At 44.5% G+C, this 18,457-nt stretch overlaps 1 protein-coding gene across 4 annotated transcripts; it reads right to left on the reverse strand.

The window, feature by feature from the left end:
• Positions 1 to 5,277: 5,277 nt before the first annotated feature.
• On the reverse strand, positions 5,278 to 17,929 carry LOC117072555 (sperm-associated antigen 11-like). Of its 4 annotated transcripts, none has more exons than XM_033192965.1 (4): positions 17,708 to 17,929; positions 16,977 to 17,129; positions 15,725 to 15,807; positions 5,420 to 5,614 (listed from the first exon to the last, which is right to left on the reverse strand). In XM_033192965.1, exons 1-4 carry the CDS (start codon positions 17,898 to 17,900, stop codon positions 5,420 to 5,422), a joined length of 624 nt encoding a protein of 207 aa, XP_033048856.1. In that variant the 5' UTR covers positions 17,901 to 17,929. The 4 variants fall into 4 exon arrangements, with proteins under 4 accessions (XP_033048785.1, XP_033048856.1, XP_033048929.1 ...); XM_033193110.1 differs by lacking the exon at positions 5,420 to 5,614 and adding an exon at positions 5,855 to 5,914; XM_033193038.1 differs by lacking the exon at positions 15,725 to 15,807 and having other exon boundaries at positions 5,427 to 5,614.
• Between the last annotated feature and the right edge of the window lie 528 nt (positions 17,930 to 18,457).

The raw sequence follows: 18,457 nt of genomic DNA on the forward strand, positions 1-18,457 counted from the left end.
GTGTGCATAGAGGGGGATGCGGAAGGCAATTCCAAAAGAGGAATTTTAGTATTCTGAGCTATTGCAGTGTTATTGTTAAAGCACATACATAGCCTATGGTCCTGTATTTTGAAAGGTTTCCTTGTTTTGTTAAAAATCCGTCTTACCGCTTTATTGTTGCAGTATCTTAGCAGAGAGCCATTTTCAGGTGGTGGATAATCAGCCCGGGAGAGCTACGCTGCCTGTCTGTGCCTCATGTGAGGAAGGAAAGGGGCTTGGAGGAGTTTCGGTGGGATGGACCTGCTCGTCTCCCCTAGCACAGAATTGTCATGTGGGTGGGATTTGGTGGTAATAAATCACCTTCAGAGATGGGTAGCAGGACAAGAGCCTCATCTTTCTGTGACGATTATTCGCATTCAAGAGTTCCAAAAGGTGGCGGGACAGGCCTGACTGCCTTGATCTGAAGAGCCCAGACCAACTCTAAAATGTTTAGACATTGAACTTATGTGGGAGATTGGCTCACGCATGGGTGGTTTAAAACTCCATTCTGGGCCGGGCGCGGTGGGTGACGCCTGTAACCCCAGCACTTTGGGAGGCCAAGGAGCGTGGATCACCTGAGGTCAGGAGTTCAAGACCAGCTGGCCAACATGGCAAAACCCTGTCTCTACTAAAAACATAAAAATTAGCCAGGGGAAGTGGTGCACACCTATAATTCCATCTACTTGGGAAGCTGAGGCAGGAGTATTGCCTGAACCTGGGAGGTGGAGGTTGCAGTGAGCTGAGATCACACCATTGCATTCCAGCCTGGATGACAGAGTGAGACTCAGTCTCAAAAAAAAAGAAAAAAAAATCCATTCTGGCTATAATTGCATAGTGAGACACTATGTGTAAATGATACGTGTATCTGCATGTGTGTGGTTTAGTCACTAAATTACTCCACCTGTGTGATGTTAAAATGCAATGTGCACTCTTTCCAGGTTGACAGCAATCTCAAATCACATTTGCTGTATCTTATTTGAATCAAGAAGATCCAATTATTAGTTAATAAAATGAATCACCTGTACAGTCCCAATACTGTAGGGTTCACAAGGAATTTTATGTATCCTTTGTTTTCGAAATCAAAGAGCACACGTGTGTTCAAATTACCAAGGAAGGGCCCAAGCTCAGTGAGGTCAAGGACGGCAGACATAGGACAAGGATGCAGGCGTTTTCATTCCTAGTTCAGGGCTTTTGCCAGGATGCCATGAGGTCCATCGGGGGATGGCTTTGTTTAATGATATCCTGGGTCCCTTTTCTGTCTATGATTCCATGAGGGAGGGACAGAGGGTGCACATGTCGTGCTGGCAGAGGCAGATGCTCAGTGTGGAGGCTCAGGGGCCAGGGGGCTCTTCACGTCTCCAGACCCCACATGTCGAGCCTGCCTGTTAGTTCTGCCGCCTTCCATGGCGTAAGTGTTAGGCTCCTGAAAATGAAGGGGTTACAAGTTCTGTTGTGAGGCCCTATAATAAAGTAATAATGGAGAGTTAATGAAGGCTTTGCCCCACCTTCTGACTGGATTTTTAGAGACGAGTACCCCAGTGGGAGGGGGAATGGCTGGAACGAGAAAAGGAAGAAGGCGGTGAAACCAGGGGGCTTGTGAGAGATGAGACAGGGATGTGGGCTTCAGGCTGTGAATAGGATGTGGCCACAGTCACAGTGGGATTTCCTGACATCCCCTGGTGAAACCTGCTCCAGCGCTTGGATTAAAAAGGACAGTAGTGGTGCACTGAAGAAGACCCTTGTTTGAGGCTTAGATTAATTCACTCATTCCTTCCTCTATTTCATATTTATTGTTCTTCACTGGTTACTAAAGGTGTAAATAGGATGGTTTATGAGTACCAGGCCCTGTCCTTGAGGAGCTCAAGGTCTAGTGGGAGGACTACACGTAGGTAAATTATGGCATCAGAGTGACAAGACCCTATGATAAGGTGCACCAAAGTGTCTGAGGGGCAGAGATGTAGAGCAATTGATAATGCCAGGCAGGAATGTGGGGAGAGGGCCAGGAAGGCTTCAGAGTGGGATTGAAATTCAAGCCGATTTGAGTATGAGGGGGAACAGCTTTGTCATTCTGGGTTACTGCGTCATCTCAGGAAGCCGATTCCTTAGAGATACAGTGGAGATGATCATACTTATCTCAGAAGAAACACCTATGTGGAAAGTGTGAGGATTTGCCAAGAAAAACATCCTGGACCCCCACTGGACCAGGCCTGGTCCTGCTGCCCCTGTCTGCTGGCTGGAGCTCCAGCCCACCACCAGGTACCCTCCTGCCCCTCTTGGGGTTGGCAGAGGGTTCACGTACCTCTGAGTGCCAGCCAGAGAAGCAACTTGCAATGTCCTGGGTCTCCCAGCACCTGTTCCCAGTTTCTCCTGACCACAGGCTGAAGGTGTTTTAGCAAAGACAAGGCAGGTGAATCCTCAAGTTGAAAACAGATCTGGACTGAGGGCAGGATGGGGTGAACACAATCACTACTTTTTTTTGTCCTCCCACTGAGGATCATACTCCGGTCTCTCACATGGATGCGGGGGAAGCCAGTCCAGGGAGCACAGCCGAGAGGCAGCCCAGGCTTAGTCAGAGCCACCGACTGTGGGCGAGGCTCCTGCTCTTCAGGGAGCTGCCTTCTGGCCTCTAAGGCCGATCCACCTGGGCCACCCTGCGGTCACAACTCCAGAAGACAGGAAGCAGGAAGAGGAAGGCTCTACTCTCCTTATCCACAGGGTTGTCTGTGTTGCTGGCCTGTCCCTGTTCCCAAATAAGAGCAGATGCACGACAATACCTCAAAAAATATCCCTGCGGATTCAGTCTGAACTTAATTCATTTCCACCTGGCATGAATGGTACCCCGGGCAGGACAGAGACAAATGAGGCACTGAAATCAATGCCACGACATTCAGGCCAGAAGTGTTGGTAACCTGGGCCCCCTGGCTGTCCCCTGCGGTGACCCGAGCTGCTCCTGTCCTTAGCCCAGTGCTCACCTTCAGAACAGGTGGTCAAAAAAATCCCATCTGCAGGCACTGGGGGGCAGCGCGCCCCCGCGTGGTAGGTATTGGTATTACCGGGATGCCTGCCTGGCCCAGGCCTTTCAGGCTTTGAAAAAGAGCGTTTTGGGGACTCTGTCTTAGAGCCACGCCAGGACTTTTTAGGACTGAGTTCAATCCTGTACAGACGGGGACAGGATGCTATGGAGATCTGCCCAATATCCCAGAGGAGCGGAACAAGAATGTGAGCCCTAGTTTTGGGGGCTCACTTCGTCTATGGGCTGATCCAGTCAGATTCATTCTCTGGCCTCACAGAGACACTTTACATTGAAAAAAAGAAAAAGAAAAAACAGTCAAAAAGTAAACAAAAATTAAAAAGGGAACAGAGCAACTCCGGAGCTCGCCCCTGAGGACTCCAGGAGCCTGCGCCAGCCTTCCCTCCCCTCGCCTCCCCCTTCCCCTCCCCTTCCCTCTCCTCCCCTCCCTTCCCCTTCCCATCCCTTCCCTTTCCTTCCCTCCTTCCCTTCCCTTCATGTTTACTTCCCGGAAGCCTCAGCGAACACTCCCAGGCAGCCTGTTTTGTGCTGGGCAATGCCATAGGTACCAGTTTTTTACCATTCCTGACAGGTGCACAAACACTTCCTTTGGAGAAGTTTTACTTAAGAAGGAGATAACGTTTTCCACAATTTAGATCAGCCCAGGCCCAGGGTCCACCTTAAAAATATTCAATAATACAGCCCAGGGCCCATGCGAGTGCCCTGCTGGCCGGCCCTGGACTCTGCAGAGGGCTCCCTGGGGGTTCTCACCTGCACCACCCTGGCAGGGAGGAACGGGGTTCCCATCCTCCCCCGACCTCACCTGGTGGAGACCCCGTAGGTCCTCGGGTGAGGCTCTGCTTCCACACCCACAGGCTGCTGTGCTCTGAGGGAGTCTGAGATTGAGCCCAGCTCCTTCATTTCATTTCTGAGGAAGATGAGGCCAAGAAGGGGCTGCTGTCTAACAGCGCCTGCCCAGAAGTCCCATCCTCATGGAGCCAGGCTCCAGCCTCCCAGTGCGCCTTCATGTTATTTTGTGTTTCTGGTACACAGATGTGCTGGTGTGGGTTGGTGGCACTCCTGCCTGAGAATGTGCCTGCCTGTTCTGAGGCATGGACATTTGTTGCGTTTCACTCTGAGTCAAGGCTAATAGGGGCCAATGCCCTTAAGGAAGTCATTCCCTTCAGGAACGGAACAATGGCTCTTCCCTCTAGAGGCATGACAGAGCGCCCTGCAGAGGTGCCTGTGCCTAAGAGACACTTACTCTGTGCATTTCCAGGGCTCTGTCTGATTGTAGTTAGAAGAGAGGAAAAGCAAGAGTGAGTTTAGAAGAGGCTGCGAGAGGCCAAAGGCATGATGCCAAATATTCATTGCAACCTGAGCTGGGATTTGAGACTGGGCCCCCAAAGTGCACATTCTAGGGGGCTCTTTGGAGCAGCTCGGCTCATTCAGAAGCACACCGGACTCAGGCAGCCACACAAACAGGGACACAGAGCATCTTCCCAAGCCCCCTGTCAGTCGGGAGAAAGCTTGGCATGTGGTCTCTACCTCTCAGCACGTTTGTTTATATTATGTTTTACATTCCTTACCTGTAATTAGTATTCACTACACTCGGAATTAGTATTCAACAAATTCAAGCAGGATCCAGAGAAAGGCAAAAGGCAGCTAAGCATTCGGGAATCTCCATGAGCAGGGGCCCTGCCTTGCTCCAATTGCACAGAAATATGGTTTTTAGAAGGAACATAGAAGAATGAATGCTGGCTGATAGGCACACCGAGAACGCCATTTATGAATTGCTAGCCTGGAGGAAATGTGCTTCACCTGATGATTTTCATTTTTCTTTCATTCCTAAAATGGACCTGCTTGCACCTTATTATACACACTATCAGCTTGTTGTATTAATCAATTGAAAAAGCCTAAGAGTAAATGCTTGAAAACAATACAATCCCAACAAAATGTGACCTGTTGGTGTTACTGCTTGAGGAGGCATAAAGGGAAAAGGGATAAGGTGCATTACCAATTGGGTGAATAAGCAGAAGTCTAGTGCTGGGTGTGGTAAGAAAGATGTCATCAGATGGAAAACAGAGCAGCAGATTGGTTGCATTTATGTCCCTTTGAAAATCAGTTTGGAGCTTGGTTTCTAGTCTGTTATCATCTCTAGGTAATTAAGAGATATTCCCTTGACTGGGAAAGGAAAGTGGAATATCACGAAATTCTGAGACCCCTTTGAAAAGGCAGTACATGGAGAAGTAAGGAAGTTAAAAAAATTATTTTATCAGCTCTTCACCTTTGGTACTAAATTCATTCAACAAATATTTATTGAACACCTACTACAAGCCACACATTCCTTTAAGCCCTTGGGATACTTCAAGATCCCTGCCTTCCAGGAGCTTATATTTTAGATTCCAGATCTGCCATCCGTCTTTGGCTTCTCTTTTCCTTCTTCATCTGTATTTGATACGCAACACCTATTCCAGGGATCAGAGCAAATGTCACGCTTTTTCTCACCAGAATGGCAGAAAAAAAGTCTGCAGGTCCCTTGCTGCATAAGGCAGATGGTATTTCTAATTCCCGGTGGAACATCCCCTATGGATACAACAGAAGAGAGTTGACATTTAACTCATATAGTGCAGAGAATAGGAGCTGACCCCAGCCCACAGCCAAGGATTACTGTATTCTGACAATGCTAAGTACTTTTGGACAAGTCCCAATGTAACCGAACTTTGGCTTCTTAGCTTTAAAACACGAACGATAATTTATATCTGATATGTTGCCAGGAGGATGATAGGGTGTGTTGTATGCATGCTCACCTGGCCCATCTAGGCCCTAAAAAGCCCAAGAAGCTCTTAAATCAGGGTCCTCAAGCCTCCTGGTGAGAGATGTGCACTAGAAGGAAGCAAAGGGAGTTTTGGAAAACAGAAGTGGTGCAGAATGGGACAGGTCTTGGTCTCTAAGGAAATTAGAAGTATTAACCCATTCTCAGCTTATGGCCCAATGTTTAGTTTTATGTCCTATAATGAAAAGGAGGAAATAAAACCTCTCTCCTCACCAGGACCTGTGGGCTTGTAAGTCACGAATGACTACCTGAATTTTTTTATAACAACAGGACATTGTGCAAGAGATGGTTGAAAGAAAGATCTTACTTATGTCAGATCTGCAAGTGCCACGTGCAATGACTTTAAACAGCAGCAGCAGCAGCAACAACAACAACAACAACAACACAGTGTTGGTCTTGCGTGATTATGAAAACACTCTTGCACAACATCCAACCTCCAAACGGGGTCTAATCTCTGAGTCTGTATCATTGCAGCCCTGTCACAGCCTGGAGCAGAGAGCAAAGTGAAGAAGGTGGGGGGTCCATCTTTAGTCAAGACAGAAGAGCCCCCAGCCTGGAAGCGTGGAGACCTGGATTCTGGTCTTACGTCTTCCAATATCTCATTATGTCTCCCTAGACAACTCATTTAACTGGTTACACTTCAGCTTGCCCATCTGTAAAATGAGGTATATGAGCAAGCAGGGGGACTATTATAAGTCTGAAGACCTACTATGCCCATAATTATTCATTGCACAGTGGTAAATTAACACTTTCTCTGGACTTTGGTTTTCTTTTTGTAGAATATGGGGCTGCTATAGATGATCTCTGATTCCCTTCCAGCTCTGACATTTGTATGACTGTAACTTCCTTCTGAAAACTTTTCTCAGACTGCAGTGAGTGCTTCTCACTTGTATCACAGCAAACATACCCATTTGTCTTGTGTCAAGATCCTTGTAACACTTATTTAGCTTTTAAAAATAACTTCACAGGGGAGATCAAAATTGTCCAAGGCTGAGCCCCTCTGTGGCCCACCTGCACCCACTAACCACATACAGACACACCTCCACGCTGTCCACACAGACACACACATAAATGGAATTCCTGCACGACCTTCCCCAGGACTAACCAGGAGACATTTACCTGAGTTTGTTTGGACCAAACAGAAGAGAACAGCAAATAGAAAAAAGACCTTCATGTTTTAAGGTCGTTGAACCTCCCTGCCCTCTCGTGAAGGAGAGCAAATATGATGAATGACAGAATGAAATGGAGTGGAGAAGACACAAATTGGGACATTTATAGGTTTTGGGGAATACTGATCAGAATGAGTGTATTTATCTGCTCTACTGAGTAAGGCTGTGGGCAGAAGGTTACTGACTACTCTTCCCTTTCTGCCTAAAAATAGACTGGCTTCCTGATATTCAGAGAAGCAGGGATCTACCAAGAATTCCATATACGGATGTTGAAGAGGAAAGTGAACCAACATTGAGGTGTGGCTACTGAGTGCCAAGCGCTGTGCTAGGTGCTAGAGACATGGTTGTGTAAAGATGTATTTTCTGCCTTCAGAAAGCTGCGGTGTCCACCACAGTTGAGCCGATAAATAGCTTATTTCCCAGCAACATGACTCCCACCTACCAACAGAAACATAGGCCCATGTGCATCAGGAGACATGTGCATGAACGTTCACTGTAGCACAGTTCCTTGCAGCCAAGAGAATGCAACCAAAGAGTGTATTATGACAACAATAAAACACATAATGTATTTCCACACCACAACAAGAATAGAAAAACAAGAAGATGCGTACAACAACGTGAATGAACCTCACAAACGCTATGCTGAAAGAAAAAAAAAAAACAGAGACAATGTACCACATTATTCCACAAATTTGGCAAAATTCATCTATTTGTGAAAAGCCAGGATGTTGTCTACTCTGGGGGAAGAGGACAGGGTCTTCTCTCTTTAATGAAGTTATCCCCTGTTGGAGGTGACAGTCTAGTGAGGAATGCAGAGAGTCCCTGGGGACTGCAGGGCTGTGTCATCCTGGGCTGGATGCCCGGGGTTGTGAAAACAGAGTCTGCAAGGACATGATTTTTTGTGTGGGTTTATATAACGTGTGGTATTAAAACACACAGTTGATGAAGCTGCGTATTTTGCCCCTATTTGATTTTAGTCCCAGGGTCACTTAGATTTATTTTCCTTAAAATTCTCTTAAGCATAAGGGGAAAGTGAAAAGGATGTCTTCTATCCCCCTGGGCTTCATAACAATTGCTATTAGCTTCTTACTAATCCTTCCAGAGGTGTCCCACATATACAGAAGCAGAGATGAATCCACACCCCATTTTTATGTAGGCAATAACAGACTCTAGATATTATTCTGGCCTTGCCTATATTAATATCTTGCAGAGCTTTGTTATTCTTCAGAGCATCTTCATCATATTTCTGCAAGCTGTCTTCTGCCTTCTTTAACCTGTCTACAACAACCATATCTCACCATGAGTCTTACCTAAACATGGATTTCGAAAAAGAGACATCAAGCAGTGGCCTTGGACTTTCTGCATGGGTGAACAGTGCGAGCATGCCAAAGAGGCAGAGGCTAGGTGTTCATTTTGAACTTTCCATCTCTGGAGAGATTAAGCAGGACAACGTGCCCTGGCAGGGATTCTGTGATTCACAGACCTTTCTGTACCTTGCAAAAGCACCTTTGAAGTTAGGACTTTAGGGGAAATTGGGCACTCCAAGCTGCTTTTGACCCTCTGCCAAAAAAAAAAAAAAAAGGTTACCTTAAATGTTAGCCATGTACTAAGTAATTGTAAAATAGTTATGAATATTTGTAAGGGTCCAGCTCAGTACATTAAAAAATTGATTAAAACGTGAAATTCTTTCTCTGTGGAGCATTTGTTCTGAAGATATCTCTGAAATCACTCATTTAAAAAAAAAAAGAAAAGAAAAGCAGTTTCATTTGCCCCTTAGGGAAATTGGCTTCCACACCAAAATGATACCCTAACTTCAAGGATCCCAAGGAATAATGATAATTCTGAATGTATCCTGTGCATGGACAAAGTGGCTGTACGATACATGAATAATTGTTTGATAAAAACACTGAGTGTGTATATTCAAAAATTTGAGTCATTTTTTAAAAGTCACTAAGATGACTTATAGATAAAACAATAAAATGCATATTTTATACTTTATATTCATTCTTTCTCTTTATACTACACCTTATTTGGAAAGGATCCAAGGTAAAGCTGGATGGCATATTTTTTCTAGCCGTACAGTCACTAATCAAATCATTGTGAAATTATAGTTTAGAAAATTTCTGTATAGTTTGGAAACAATAGACTATGTTGGAAAATAAACTCATTTGGGGGAGAAACAAATTAATAATATCAAATTTTATCACATACCTTCTCCTCCAGACTTGAATCAATTTCCAAATCACAGATCCAGAAAGCAAATCCCCAAGGAACTATTTCGTGGATAATTCTGAAGAATAAGGCATATCATTTCAAATGAATCAAAATAGAAAATCAACCTTATTGGCTAATTTTCTTAATATCTGGTCATAGGCTCATAGGTTCATCTAATTGCAGAGTTGAAAGGAAATAGAGTTCAATTTGTCTCTACATACAAGATAATTATTCTGATGTGCATCATACTCAGGAATGGAAAAGAAGAGTGTAAGGAGAAGAGAGGAAAAATACATTTGGGTTTGCAAACATTTGAAAGTAGAAAAAATGTTTTTATATTTTAAAAAATCTTGATACAATTCAACAACAAAAAGGCAAACAACACATTTAAAAATGGACAAAGGACTTAAATAGATTTTTCCAAAGAAGAAATTCAAATGGCCAGCAAGCACACGAAAGATGCTCAATGTCATTAGTCATTAGAAAAATGCAAATCAAAACCACAATGAGATATCACTTCACATCTACTAGGATGGTCATAAAAAAAAAATAAAACTTCAGAAGCAGTGGCTCACACCTATAATCCCAGCACTTTGAGAGGCCAAGGTGGGCGGATCACAAGGTCAGGAGTTCCAGACCAGCATATCCAATATGGTGAAACCCTGTCTCTACTAAAAATACAAAACTTAGCGAGGCAATTAGCCGGGCGTGGTGGTGGGCACCTGTAGTCCCAGATACTCAGGAGACTGAGGCAGGAGAATCGCTTGAACCCCGGAGGCGGAAGTTGCAGTGAGCCGAGATGGCGCCACTGCACTCTAGCCTGGGCGACAGAGCGAGACTCCGTCTCAAAACGAAACAAAACAAAACAAAATTTCCGAAAGCAGCAAGTGTTGGTGAGGATGTGGAGCAATTGTAACCTTCATATGTTGCTGGTGGGAATGTACAGTGGTGCAGCTGCTGTGGAAAAGTCTGGCATTCCCTCAGGAAGTTAAACAATATGAGTTCCCAATATGGCGTAGCAATTCGACTCCTAGGTGTATACATACAAGCAGTGAAAACAGGTGTTCAAACAACAGCTTGTACATGAGTGTAGTGTTCATAGTAGAATTAGTCACAACTGTCAATGGTGGAAGCAATGCAAATGTGCATCAGTTGATGAATGCATAAGCAAAGTGTGGCACGTCCATACAATGCAATATTATTCGGTCACAAAAGGAAAAGAAGTACTGCCACATTCTCCAATATGGAGGAACCCTGAAAATCTCAGATTAAGTAAAATAAGCTAGGCACAAAATACCACATATTGTATAATTTCATATATATGAAATGTGTACAGCTGGCAAATCCAGTGGCTGCTTACTGGTGTCTCCTTTCGGGATGATGAAAAAGCTAGCTGGGGATTCTCCCCACTTGTTTATCCTCATGGACAATGCTAATGTTACTCCTCTTGCTCCAGAGATTTTTTTTTTTTTTTTTTTTTTTTGTCTTTCAAGAAAGAGGCAGGGTTTGTGTTAATGAATTTAATCTCTCTTTATGAAGGCAGACTAACTTTCCATTTTGGTCTTATTATTTGTTTCCATTTTGGTCTTATCAACTAAGGGAGATTCCCTGGGTGCAGAAGGTCATTTTCCATGACCCAAAGAGGTAAGAATAAGCCAGGTGAGAGCAGGTCAACCCTGCAGGGTTGCAGTGACCACCACATGTAGGGACAGGAAGCAAAGATTAGACGTGACCATTATTTATGTCATGCGAGGTGCAATGGGGTAGAATTGACTGAGCGTGCCCACCGGTCCCTTGCCCCGCAGACCGCAGGCATTGAGGAGAAGACAGGTTTCCTGATGACAGAGACGCTCTGGGCAATGGATGAGTCAGAAGAATCAAATCCCAGGGAAGGCTACTGGGGTGCAGGGGAGGGAAAGACACTGGGCGGAAGGTGGGCGTGCAGAGCGGAATACAAGGCAGTCAGGTGTGCTGCAGTGGGTTCTGAGACAGCCTCCAGCAAGCACCTGTCTAAGGACCTCTTCCCACTGCGGTACAGCTGGTGGCCATAAAACGTCAGCAGGGCTCTGGGGCCTGTACTAAAAAGCTGCCGTGAGAAGAACAAAGAATGCATAACTAATGGAATTGATGACTCAGGACTGACCTTGAGAACCCGTTATATTTATTCAGTTGTCTCCAAGCAGGATGGCAAATTATTTTTTTAATGACTGTAATTTTTATTTATTTTTATTTTATTTTACTTTAAAATCTGGGATACATGTGCAGAACGTGCAAGTTTGTTACATAGATATGCACGTGCCATGGTGGTTTGCTGCACCTATCAACCTGTCATCTATGTTCTAACCCCGCATGCATTAGGTATTTATCCTAATGCTCTCCCTCCCCTTGTTCCCAACCCAGCACCGCAAATATTATAATACCAAAGAATGAGAGGAAAATAAAATCAGTTTCTACCTCTTTTTTATGAATCCCAGATAGGCTCCAAAATCTCTCTGGGTAACATGCTTTAATGTCATATCATCTTTTTAAAAATACGTATTTTGAAAATGTTATGCATTTTAATGGTTTTTCACTGTGTTATATTCATGATACCTAAGGAATATGTAATATCTCTGAGTAGATGTATTATACTTTGCTGATACAGTGCTCTATTTTGAATATTTTAGAGTTTTTTAGGTTTCTCAATTTTTTTTTTATTTCCTAGGATAATTTCTGAGCAGAATAACTGAAACAATGGGAATAAGTATTTTATGTCTTACATACATATTAAGATTTCTTTACGAAGAGGTTATTTAAATTACCACTGCTTCTGATTTTGTATGTAAGTACTAGTTTCACATACTTTCATTATCGCTGGGTGTCAGCCCCATGTGAGTGTGCCCGTATGTAAGTTGATTAAGGAACATCTTTGTTCAGAAAAAAAGCCTGGAAAGGTGTCATATAAAGGGCTCTGTGTACCTAGCTTTTTCCTATGCTGAGCCCTGGGATCCTGATTGTTACCCAGATACTTGTATTTAGGTTGGTGCAAAACTAATCGTGGTTTTGACCATTATTTTCAATGGCAAAAACTGCAATTAGTTTTGTAGCAACTTCATAAATAACAATATTTGCAGGAATTTTTAATTTATGGGAATTAAAGAAAGCTGCAAAGAGAATAATGAGCTCAAAGTGTTGTGCTGTGCAGTTCATTATTAATTAACTTGAGTTTAAAGTAATTACCACTGATGAAGATTTTACGGACAGGTTAGGCAAATATCATTATTTCTTCCCTATGTATTTATTAAAGATATCCATGAAACTTCTTTTAAGTAGAGATACTCTACAGAAAATTTTAAGACAAACAGCAGATTCTACCCACATTGATTCTTTGCCACCTCTCAAGCCTACCCTACCAAAGCAATCCTCCACAGCTGGTCTGAGTGAGCAAGTAGATGTTAGCAGTCAGTGTAAAACTAGTAGAAGTGAAATCAGCACTTTTAAAAACTGGAAGAGACTTAACTGAACTGGAATATGTGCTATGTCAATGGAAAAATGCAGTTTTTAAAAAATCAATGTGTATTCCTAATGAGATTTGAGAAACTATGGTCAGCAAGATGAGAATTAGGTCCCATGAGAAAGTCACACGTTGAGAAAGAAAGACTATTTGCAAATGTAAGACTCTTTAAAAATAAATAAAAATCTAATGACTGAACCTCAAAATCCAAAAATAGTAAAAAAAAAAAAAAAAAAAAAAAATAGAAGGGCTCTACAGAAAGAGAAACTGATATAAAAATAAATATCTGCAAAGTAGAGAACAAAAGGGAAAAGCATGAAAATTATGGTTGAAAGATAATGAGAGGATATTTCAAGGATAACTGGGGTTTAAGCAGGAGGCATTCCAGAGAAAAGGAAGAGAATTGATGGAGGAAATAATATGTAAGGTTAGATATAAAAGGAGCACATATACATGGATAAGAATAAAGTAGTAACCGGGCCAGGCACAGTGGTTCACGCCTGTAATCCCAGCACTTTGGGAGGCTGAGGTGGGCGGATCACCTGAGGTCAGGAGTTCAAGACCAGCCGGCAACATGGAGAAACCCCATCTCTACTAGAAATACAAAATTAGCTGGGTGTGGTGGTGCACACCTGTAATCCCAGCTACTTAGGTAGGCTGAGGCAGGAGAATCGCTTGAACCCAGGAGGCAGAGGTTGCGGTGAGCTGAAATAGTGCCATTGCACTCCAGCCTGGGCAATAAGAGTGAAACTCCATCCAAAAATAAAATAAATAAATAAATAAATAAAGTGTAACCCAATAAATTATTAAATTTTACAGAAGAGAAAATGATCAATAAACAAATGAAAAAATGCTCAACTACACAGTAATCAAGGATGTGCCAGACTGACGTCTGCAAGATGGTGGAATCAGAGGCTCCAGCCTTTCCTTCCTTCCGCAGATACACCAAAGAAATAGCAACACACAGATTGGTTCTTGCTGAGAGAAAGCCAAAGACTAGTTAAAAGACTACTACACATCAAGCCACTGAGAAAATATTCATGTGAAAAGAGGTGGGAAGAGCTGAGACACACTCCCAGCATAATCCCTATCCCAGGCATAGCACCTTACAATTAATCGGTAAGGAAGTCCCAACTCCTAGCTTCTCCCTGAAGACTGAAGGCTTTGGACCACACATATAGTACCCTGACCTTTATGCTTCCCACCCAGGGATTTGGCTCCTAAATCGCCCAGCTTGGGGTTGATAGATCTGGCATCTGCAGGTCTCCCTAAACCACAGATGCCAAAGAGATGGTTGGACACAGATTTGCAAGCACTTTTGGCAGCTGTCTCCCTGGGCTCGGGCCAGAGCAGACAGGCAAATGCCCACCTCCCGGTTTCTACCTGCAAGGGCTTTATCTACCCATTTTCCCATCTGCTGCCTGAGGGTTGACTTCTGGGTCTGCATCTGGGAGCCAAAGGGGCAGGGTAAACAGTAGACCTGTGGGAGCCTAAACAGAGGTATAGATAGGCACTGTGCCTGCTCCTCCCCACTAGCTCCAGCAAAACATCCAGGTCTCCAACTTCTCCCTAGAAGGAGAATACATCAAGCATAGTTTTATAGCTGCCACCTGGGGGACTGGCTCCTAAATCACTTATCTCTGGAAGTGAATGTGAGGCAGGAGAATTGCAGAGGAAACTGGAAGTTGGATAAAGGGCAGAATGAATAAAAGCAGAAACAGAAGCAAGGTGAAGGGGTGGGTGAGCAAGAAGCAATATAAGAGGCAGAAGTGAAGCAGCCAAAACAAAGTAAGATAAAGAAGAGAGCAAGGACCCCATGGCCAGCAAGATCCAGACCAAACCAGCAAGGGGCAGCTCTTCAGAGATAGGCATGCGCCTTAAAGAGAAAAAGTATCCTTAACAGGACCCCGTATGATAATCAGCTCATTAAAGTGCATGCATATGGATTGCATATCATGCATGTACTTAAAATTATAGGCTGGAGACAACACACAAGCCCGCAGAGGCTAAAGTAACTAAGCAACACACCTATCAATCAAAAGGCAAGCACCGCCTAAAGACAAGGCAGCCTTGCGAACAGAAGGAAAAAAAACACAAAAAAAGACCCAAGTACACCGAAGTCATGCTGATCCCACTTGGCAGAAGTCAGCCCACTCTCCCCTCTCCGGCAGTGTAATACTGTGCTTCACACACTTTTGCTGCTTGCTTTGCTCTTTGAGTATCACATCCAGTTCTTTGTTCAGGACACCAAAAGCCTGGAAATGCACAGCACCATCGGGTCATAGATGGGGCTCTGCGTTTTGTGTCTTCTAAGGCCACGAAAAACAAACGGGTAGTTTTAAAGGGACACAAGAGGACTTCCAGTGGGTATTCTTCCAGGTTTAGCACAAAGAGAACAGACCGTAAGTCCCAGCTCCCAGTTTCTCCCCGGAAGGCATTTGCCGTCACACTCTCAGCCGCTGCTAGAGAACAGGGCTTGGAACGGGCCTGCGCATAGTTGCTGATGGGGCTGAGGGAGAATGGGTTTGACCACACACCTAACAGCCTGACTACATTCCACAGTACTGAGAACAGAATGGACTCCATTGCACAGAACCTAGAATAGAAGTAGGTGTTCAAAAAATAGTTTTTAAATAAAAGAACAAATTATTTGAATTCTTTCCAATGAAAGTTTATTATATCCACATTTACTAGCACAAATTGTGTGAGTCTGAAAATTCTGTTCGTGTCAAGCTATGTCATCTTCTTTAAGATCACGGGTAGCATTTTTGTCATTTATTTTGCCACAAGAAAATATTTGAACTGTCTGGCACAAGTGGCAATACCTCCGCTCCCCGCTGCTCAGACACTTCCGCAAAAAACCTGCACCTGAATGGACAACGTGGCTCAGGAGAACAGGTAAGTGGCAGCGTTTTGTTTCTATATCAGCGACATCGGTTTTAATGTAAACAGCACGCGTCTTTCTTTTTAGAGCAGTAGCCTACTTGCGTTTCCAGATAATTACAGTATTCTTGACAGAAGCCTTCACTTCTCTTGCAGTCGACAATATTTAAATCTGATGCAACTTCTGCATTAAAAAAAAAAAAAAAAATCCAACATTAGCTTCTTAAGACCATCTCCAGAATCAAACTGTGATCATTTCAGCCCTGAGGGACAGGGTGGGGTGGCATGGATATGAAACAGCTGTCCATAGTTAATAGCTTCAAGTTCCAAACTGAAACATCAGCTCCAGATGTATAGCTCTTCCCCGCTAAATCTCCTCTAACCAAAGGAAGGAATAATCCTGTCTCATAGGAATACTGTTAGACTAAATAACACCTGCCTACTATTGCACCTGTTTATAGTTGTTGTGCAATAATCGAGTTTTCTTTTTCCCTTCCCTTGGGAGGAGATCCAGATAAATGAGTCCTTTGGAACTGAGGGCCAATTAGAAAGGGATGGGAGGTTGGGTAGGATGCTGCAGGTGTCAAATTCGGCAGGACTTTATTTGCTGGACGTCACAGCAATTTGCCAGCACCCTCCTGTCTTTCTTACTCTTGCTCACTGAGCTGCTAACTTAGTTCTCCCTGTCTTACGATCAGCAATGAGCTTGGGGTTAAAGAAGCATCTTGGAAACTACAGGCTCCTCCAGGTGCTTCTGGATTTGTAACTGGTCCTGTCGGGGGGTTTGGGGGCTGACCAGAAGCCTGGCCCTTCTGGAAGAGTCTAGAAGGGTGGCTGGAGACTCAATTGTCCCTTGAAATTTCCTGCTACCCCCTCGTCTGAATAGACTGACAATACAGTCTATTCTCTGCCCCTATCCTCGGGAAGCATTTTCCAGACTGCAATGGACACCTGGCACTTAGCAGGTATTCAGTAAATTCCTGTGGGGTGGAACGACCTCCAAAGCTAACGGCATGGGGTTGCAACCCAGTAGGAAGCCACGTTTCCACCAGTGTCTCCCCTGGCTCCTGTTCTTGGAGGAAGTCAGCAATTAGACGTGGCCTCAGATAATTTGCCTTTTGGCCCCTCAAAACTTCTATGTTCCACGGGGCCCTCAGTGATCCAGCCCCAGGGGAAGCTGTGAGACCCCATGGCCTCCCTGACTGGCAGGGCAGCCCAACACACCCACACCATGTCTTCCTCAAACAATGACTGCTCACCCACCCCGACCAGCACAGACACCTTCCCATCTATTTGTTCCCTTTACATCTCTCCAGTGGATGCACTTGTTTGCCATGTTGGTCCCCGACTCACCTTGGTAAGGGGGGATGCGCCGTATTATGAGGTCCCGTTTCACTGGGTGGTGTAGCAGCTGAGACCCGTTTGTGCCTTGCCCAGTGGCTCCTTCCCAGAGTTCTCTGAGAGCCTCAGTGGCTGAGTGGTTAATATGTGTGGCTTGGGACAATCCTGTGCAAGTGGAAACACACGGCTGAGGGTGCTCTGAGGCCTCTGCCTGGAAGACCTGTCAGCATGAGGTACCTACACCTACCAGGTGAGTGAGTGTGGGTGACTGGGTGGGGGAGTTGGGATGGATGCTAGTGTTCCATGTGTGTGCACATTTGTGCACATGTGTTGTATGCACCCGTGTGTAGAGAGAGGAAAAGGTGAATGACGTGTAAGAAATGTATGCCCTGAACAGTGAGTCGAGCACCTCCTCAAAGCCAGCGCAGCCAGAGAATTTATTTCAAGTGTCACTAATGCAGTTGTTAAGATTCCCTAAAATGTAATATTCTTCTCTGTAAGGGAAAGGGGAATATTAAAAGGATAAGAAAATGGAGTCGGGGTGGGACCCTCTCCCCTGGGAAGCAAGTACCATCAGCCAATTCAGAGTGCCATTTATGAACCCAGTTCAGAGACCCAAAGCTCCACCAGGAATGTGTGCTCCCAGGACTTTGTCTCTCCCTGCCCAGCCTGAACTCCCATACCCCAGATGACCATTGCAGAGAGATTCTAGCACCCATGCCTGGGTCACTTTTCCATTTTACCTGGAAACAGCACAGCCACAAGGAGAAGGCTGGTGAAGAACGGGAGCAATCGTTGCCTCATGTCTGCCAAGAGGACTGCAAGCCAGAAAGCACCCCGGGTGGGTGGGCAGGCAGCAGGTCTCCTTTGATGGAGTGGGGCTGTGTGTGTGGGCCTGGAGTGTGGGAAGAGCGGCGCCCCAGAATGACTTCTCATTCTCAAAGGACAATGTGGACGTGCTACTATCCCACTGCTGGCGGAACAAACACTTGAGCCACGTATTTCAGGAAGTAATTAATATGCCTGAATGCCTTGGATGGGTTTGGTGAATAAGGAAGAACAGAGAGACAGTAAGGAAGAACAGAGAGGGAGTAAGGAAGAACAGAGAGAGAGTAACAGAAAGATTAAGGCATGGAGGGGCAGAACAAACGTGAATTAACATAAAGTTGCCAATGTTCTCAAATGCTTCTCAAAAGCCCCCTGATATTCATGGGAACAGGGACATAAATAAACTGCCATGTTGATTCTATCCTGTCTGCCAAACGTTTTTATTTTAGTGTTAAAAAATCATGCATAAGACATACAACAAAACCAGTAGGACCTGGTTTTACAAACTCTCCCTTCCTGAAGTTATACAGAGAGTTCCAAGGCTGCTCAAAATGTTATTTTCTTGTTCTTCTCCTCTCTGAGTCTCTCTCTCCCGTTTCTTGGTCCCCTCCACTTCTCCTTCCTCGCTTTGGACCCCCTTCCTTTCTATTTTAACTTAAATTTGA

This window comes from Trachypithecus francoisi, unplaced genomic scaffold, assembly GCF_009764315.1.
Source record: "Trachypithecus francoisi isolate TF-2019V2 unplaced genomic scaffold, Tfra_2.0 Contig00164, whole genome shotgun sequence".
Lineage (NCBI taxonomy): Eukaryota > Metazoa > Chordata > Mammalia > Primates > Cercopithecidae > Trachypithecus > Trachypithecus francoisi.

Excerpts from the sequence above, each read along its gene's own strand:
- LOC117072555 (XM_033192965.1), bottom strand. The coding sequence starts at position 17,900 with ATGAGAAGTCATTCTGGGGCGCCGCTCTTCCCACACTCCAGGCCCACA. Across the intron at positions 17,130-17,707 it reads TGTGGCTGTGCTGTTTCCAG|GATTGTCCCAAGCCACACAT; the intron begins GTAAAATGGAAA and ends CCACTTGCACAG. Across the intron at positions 15,808-16,976 it reads GCGCATCCCCCCTTACCAAG|AAGTTGCATCAGATTTAAAT; the intron begins GTGAGTCGGGGA and ends TTTTTAATGCAG.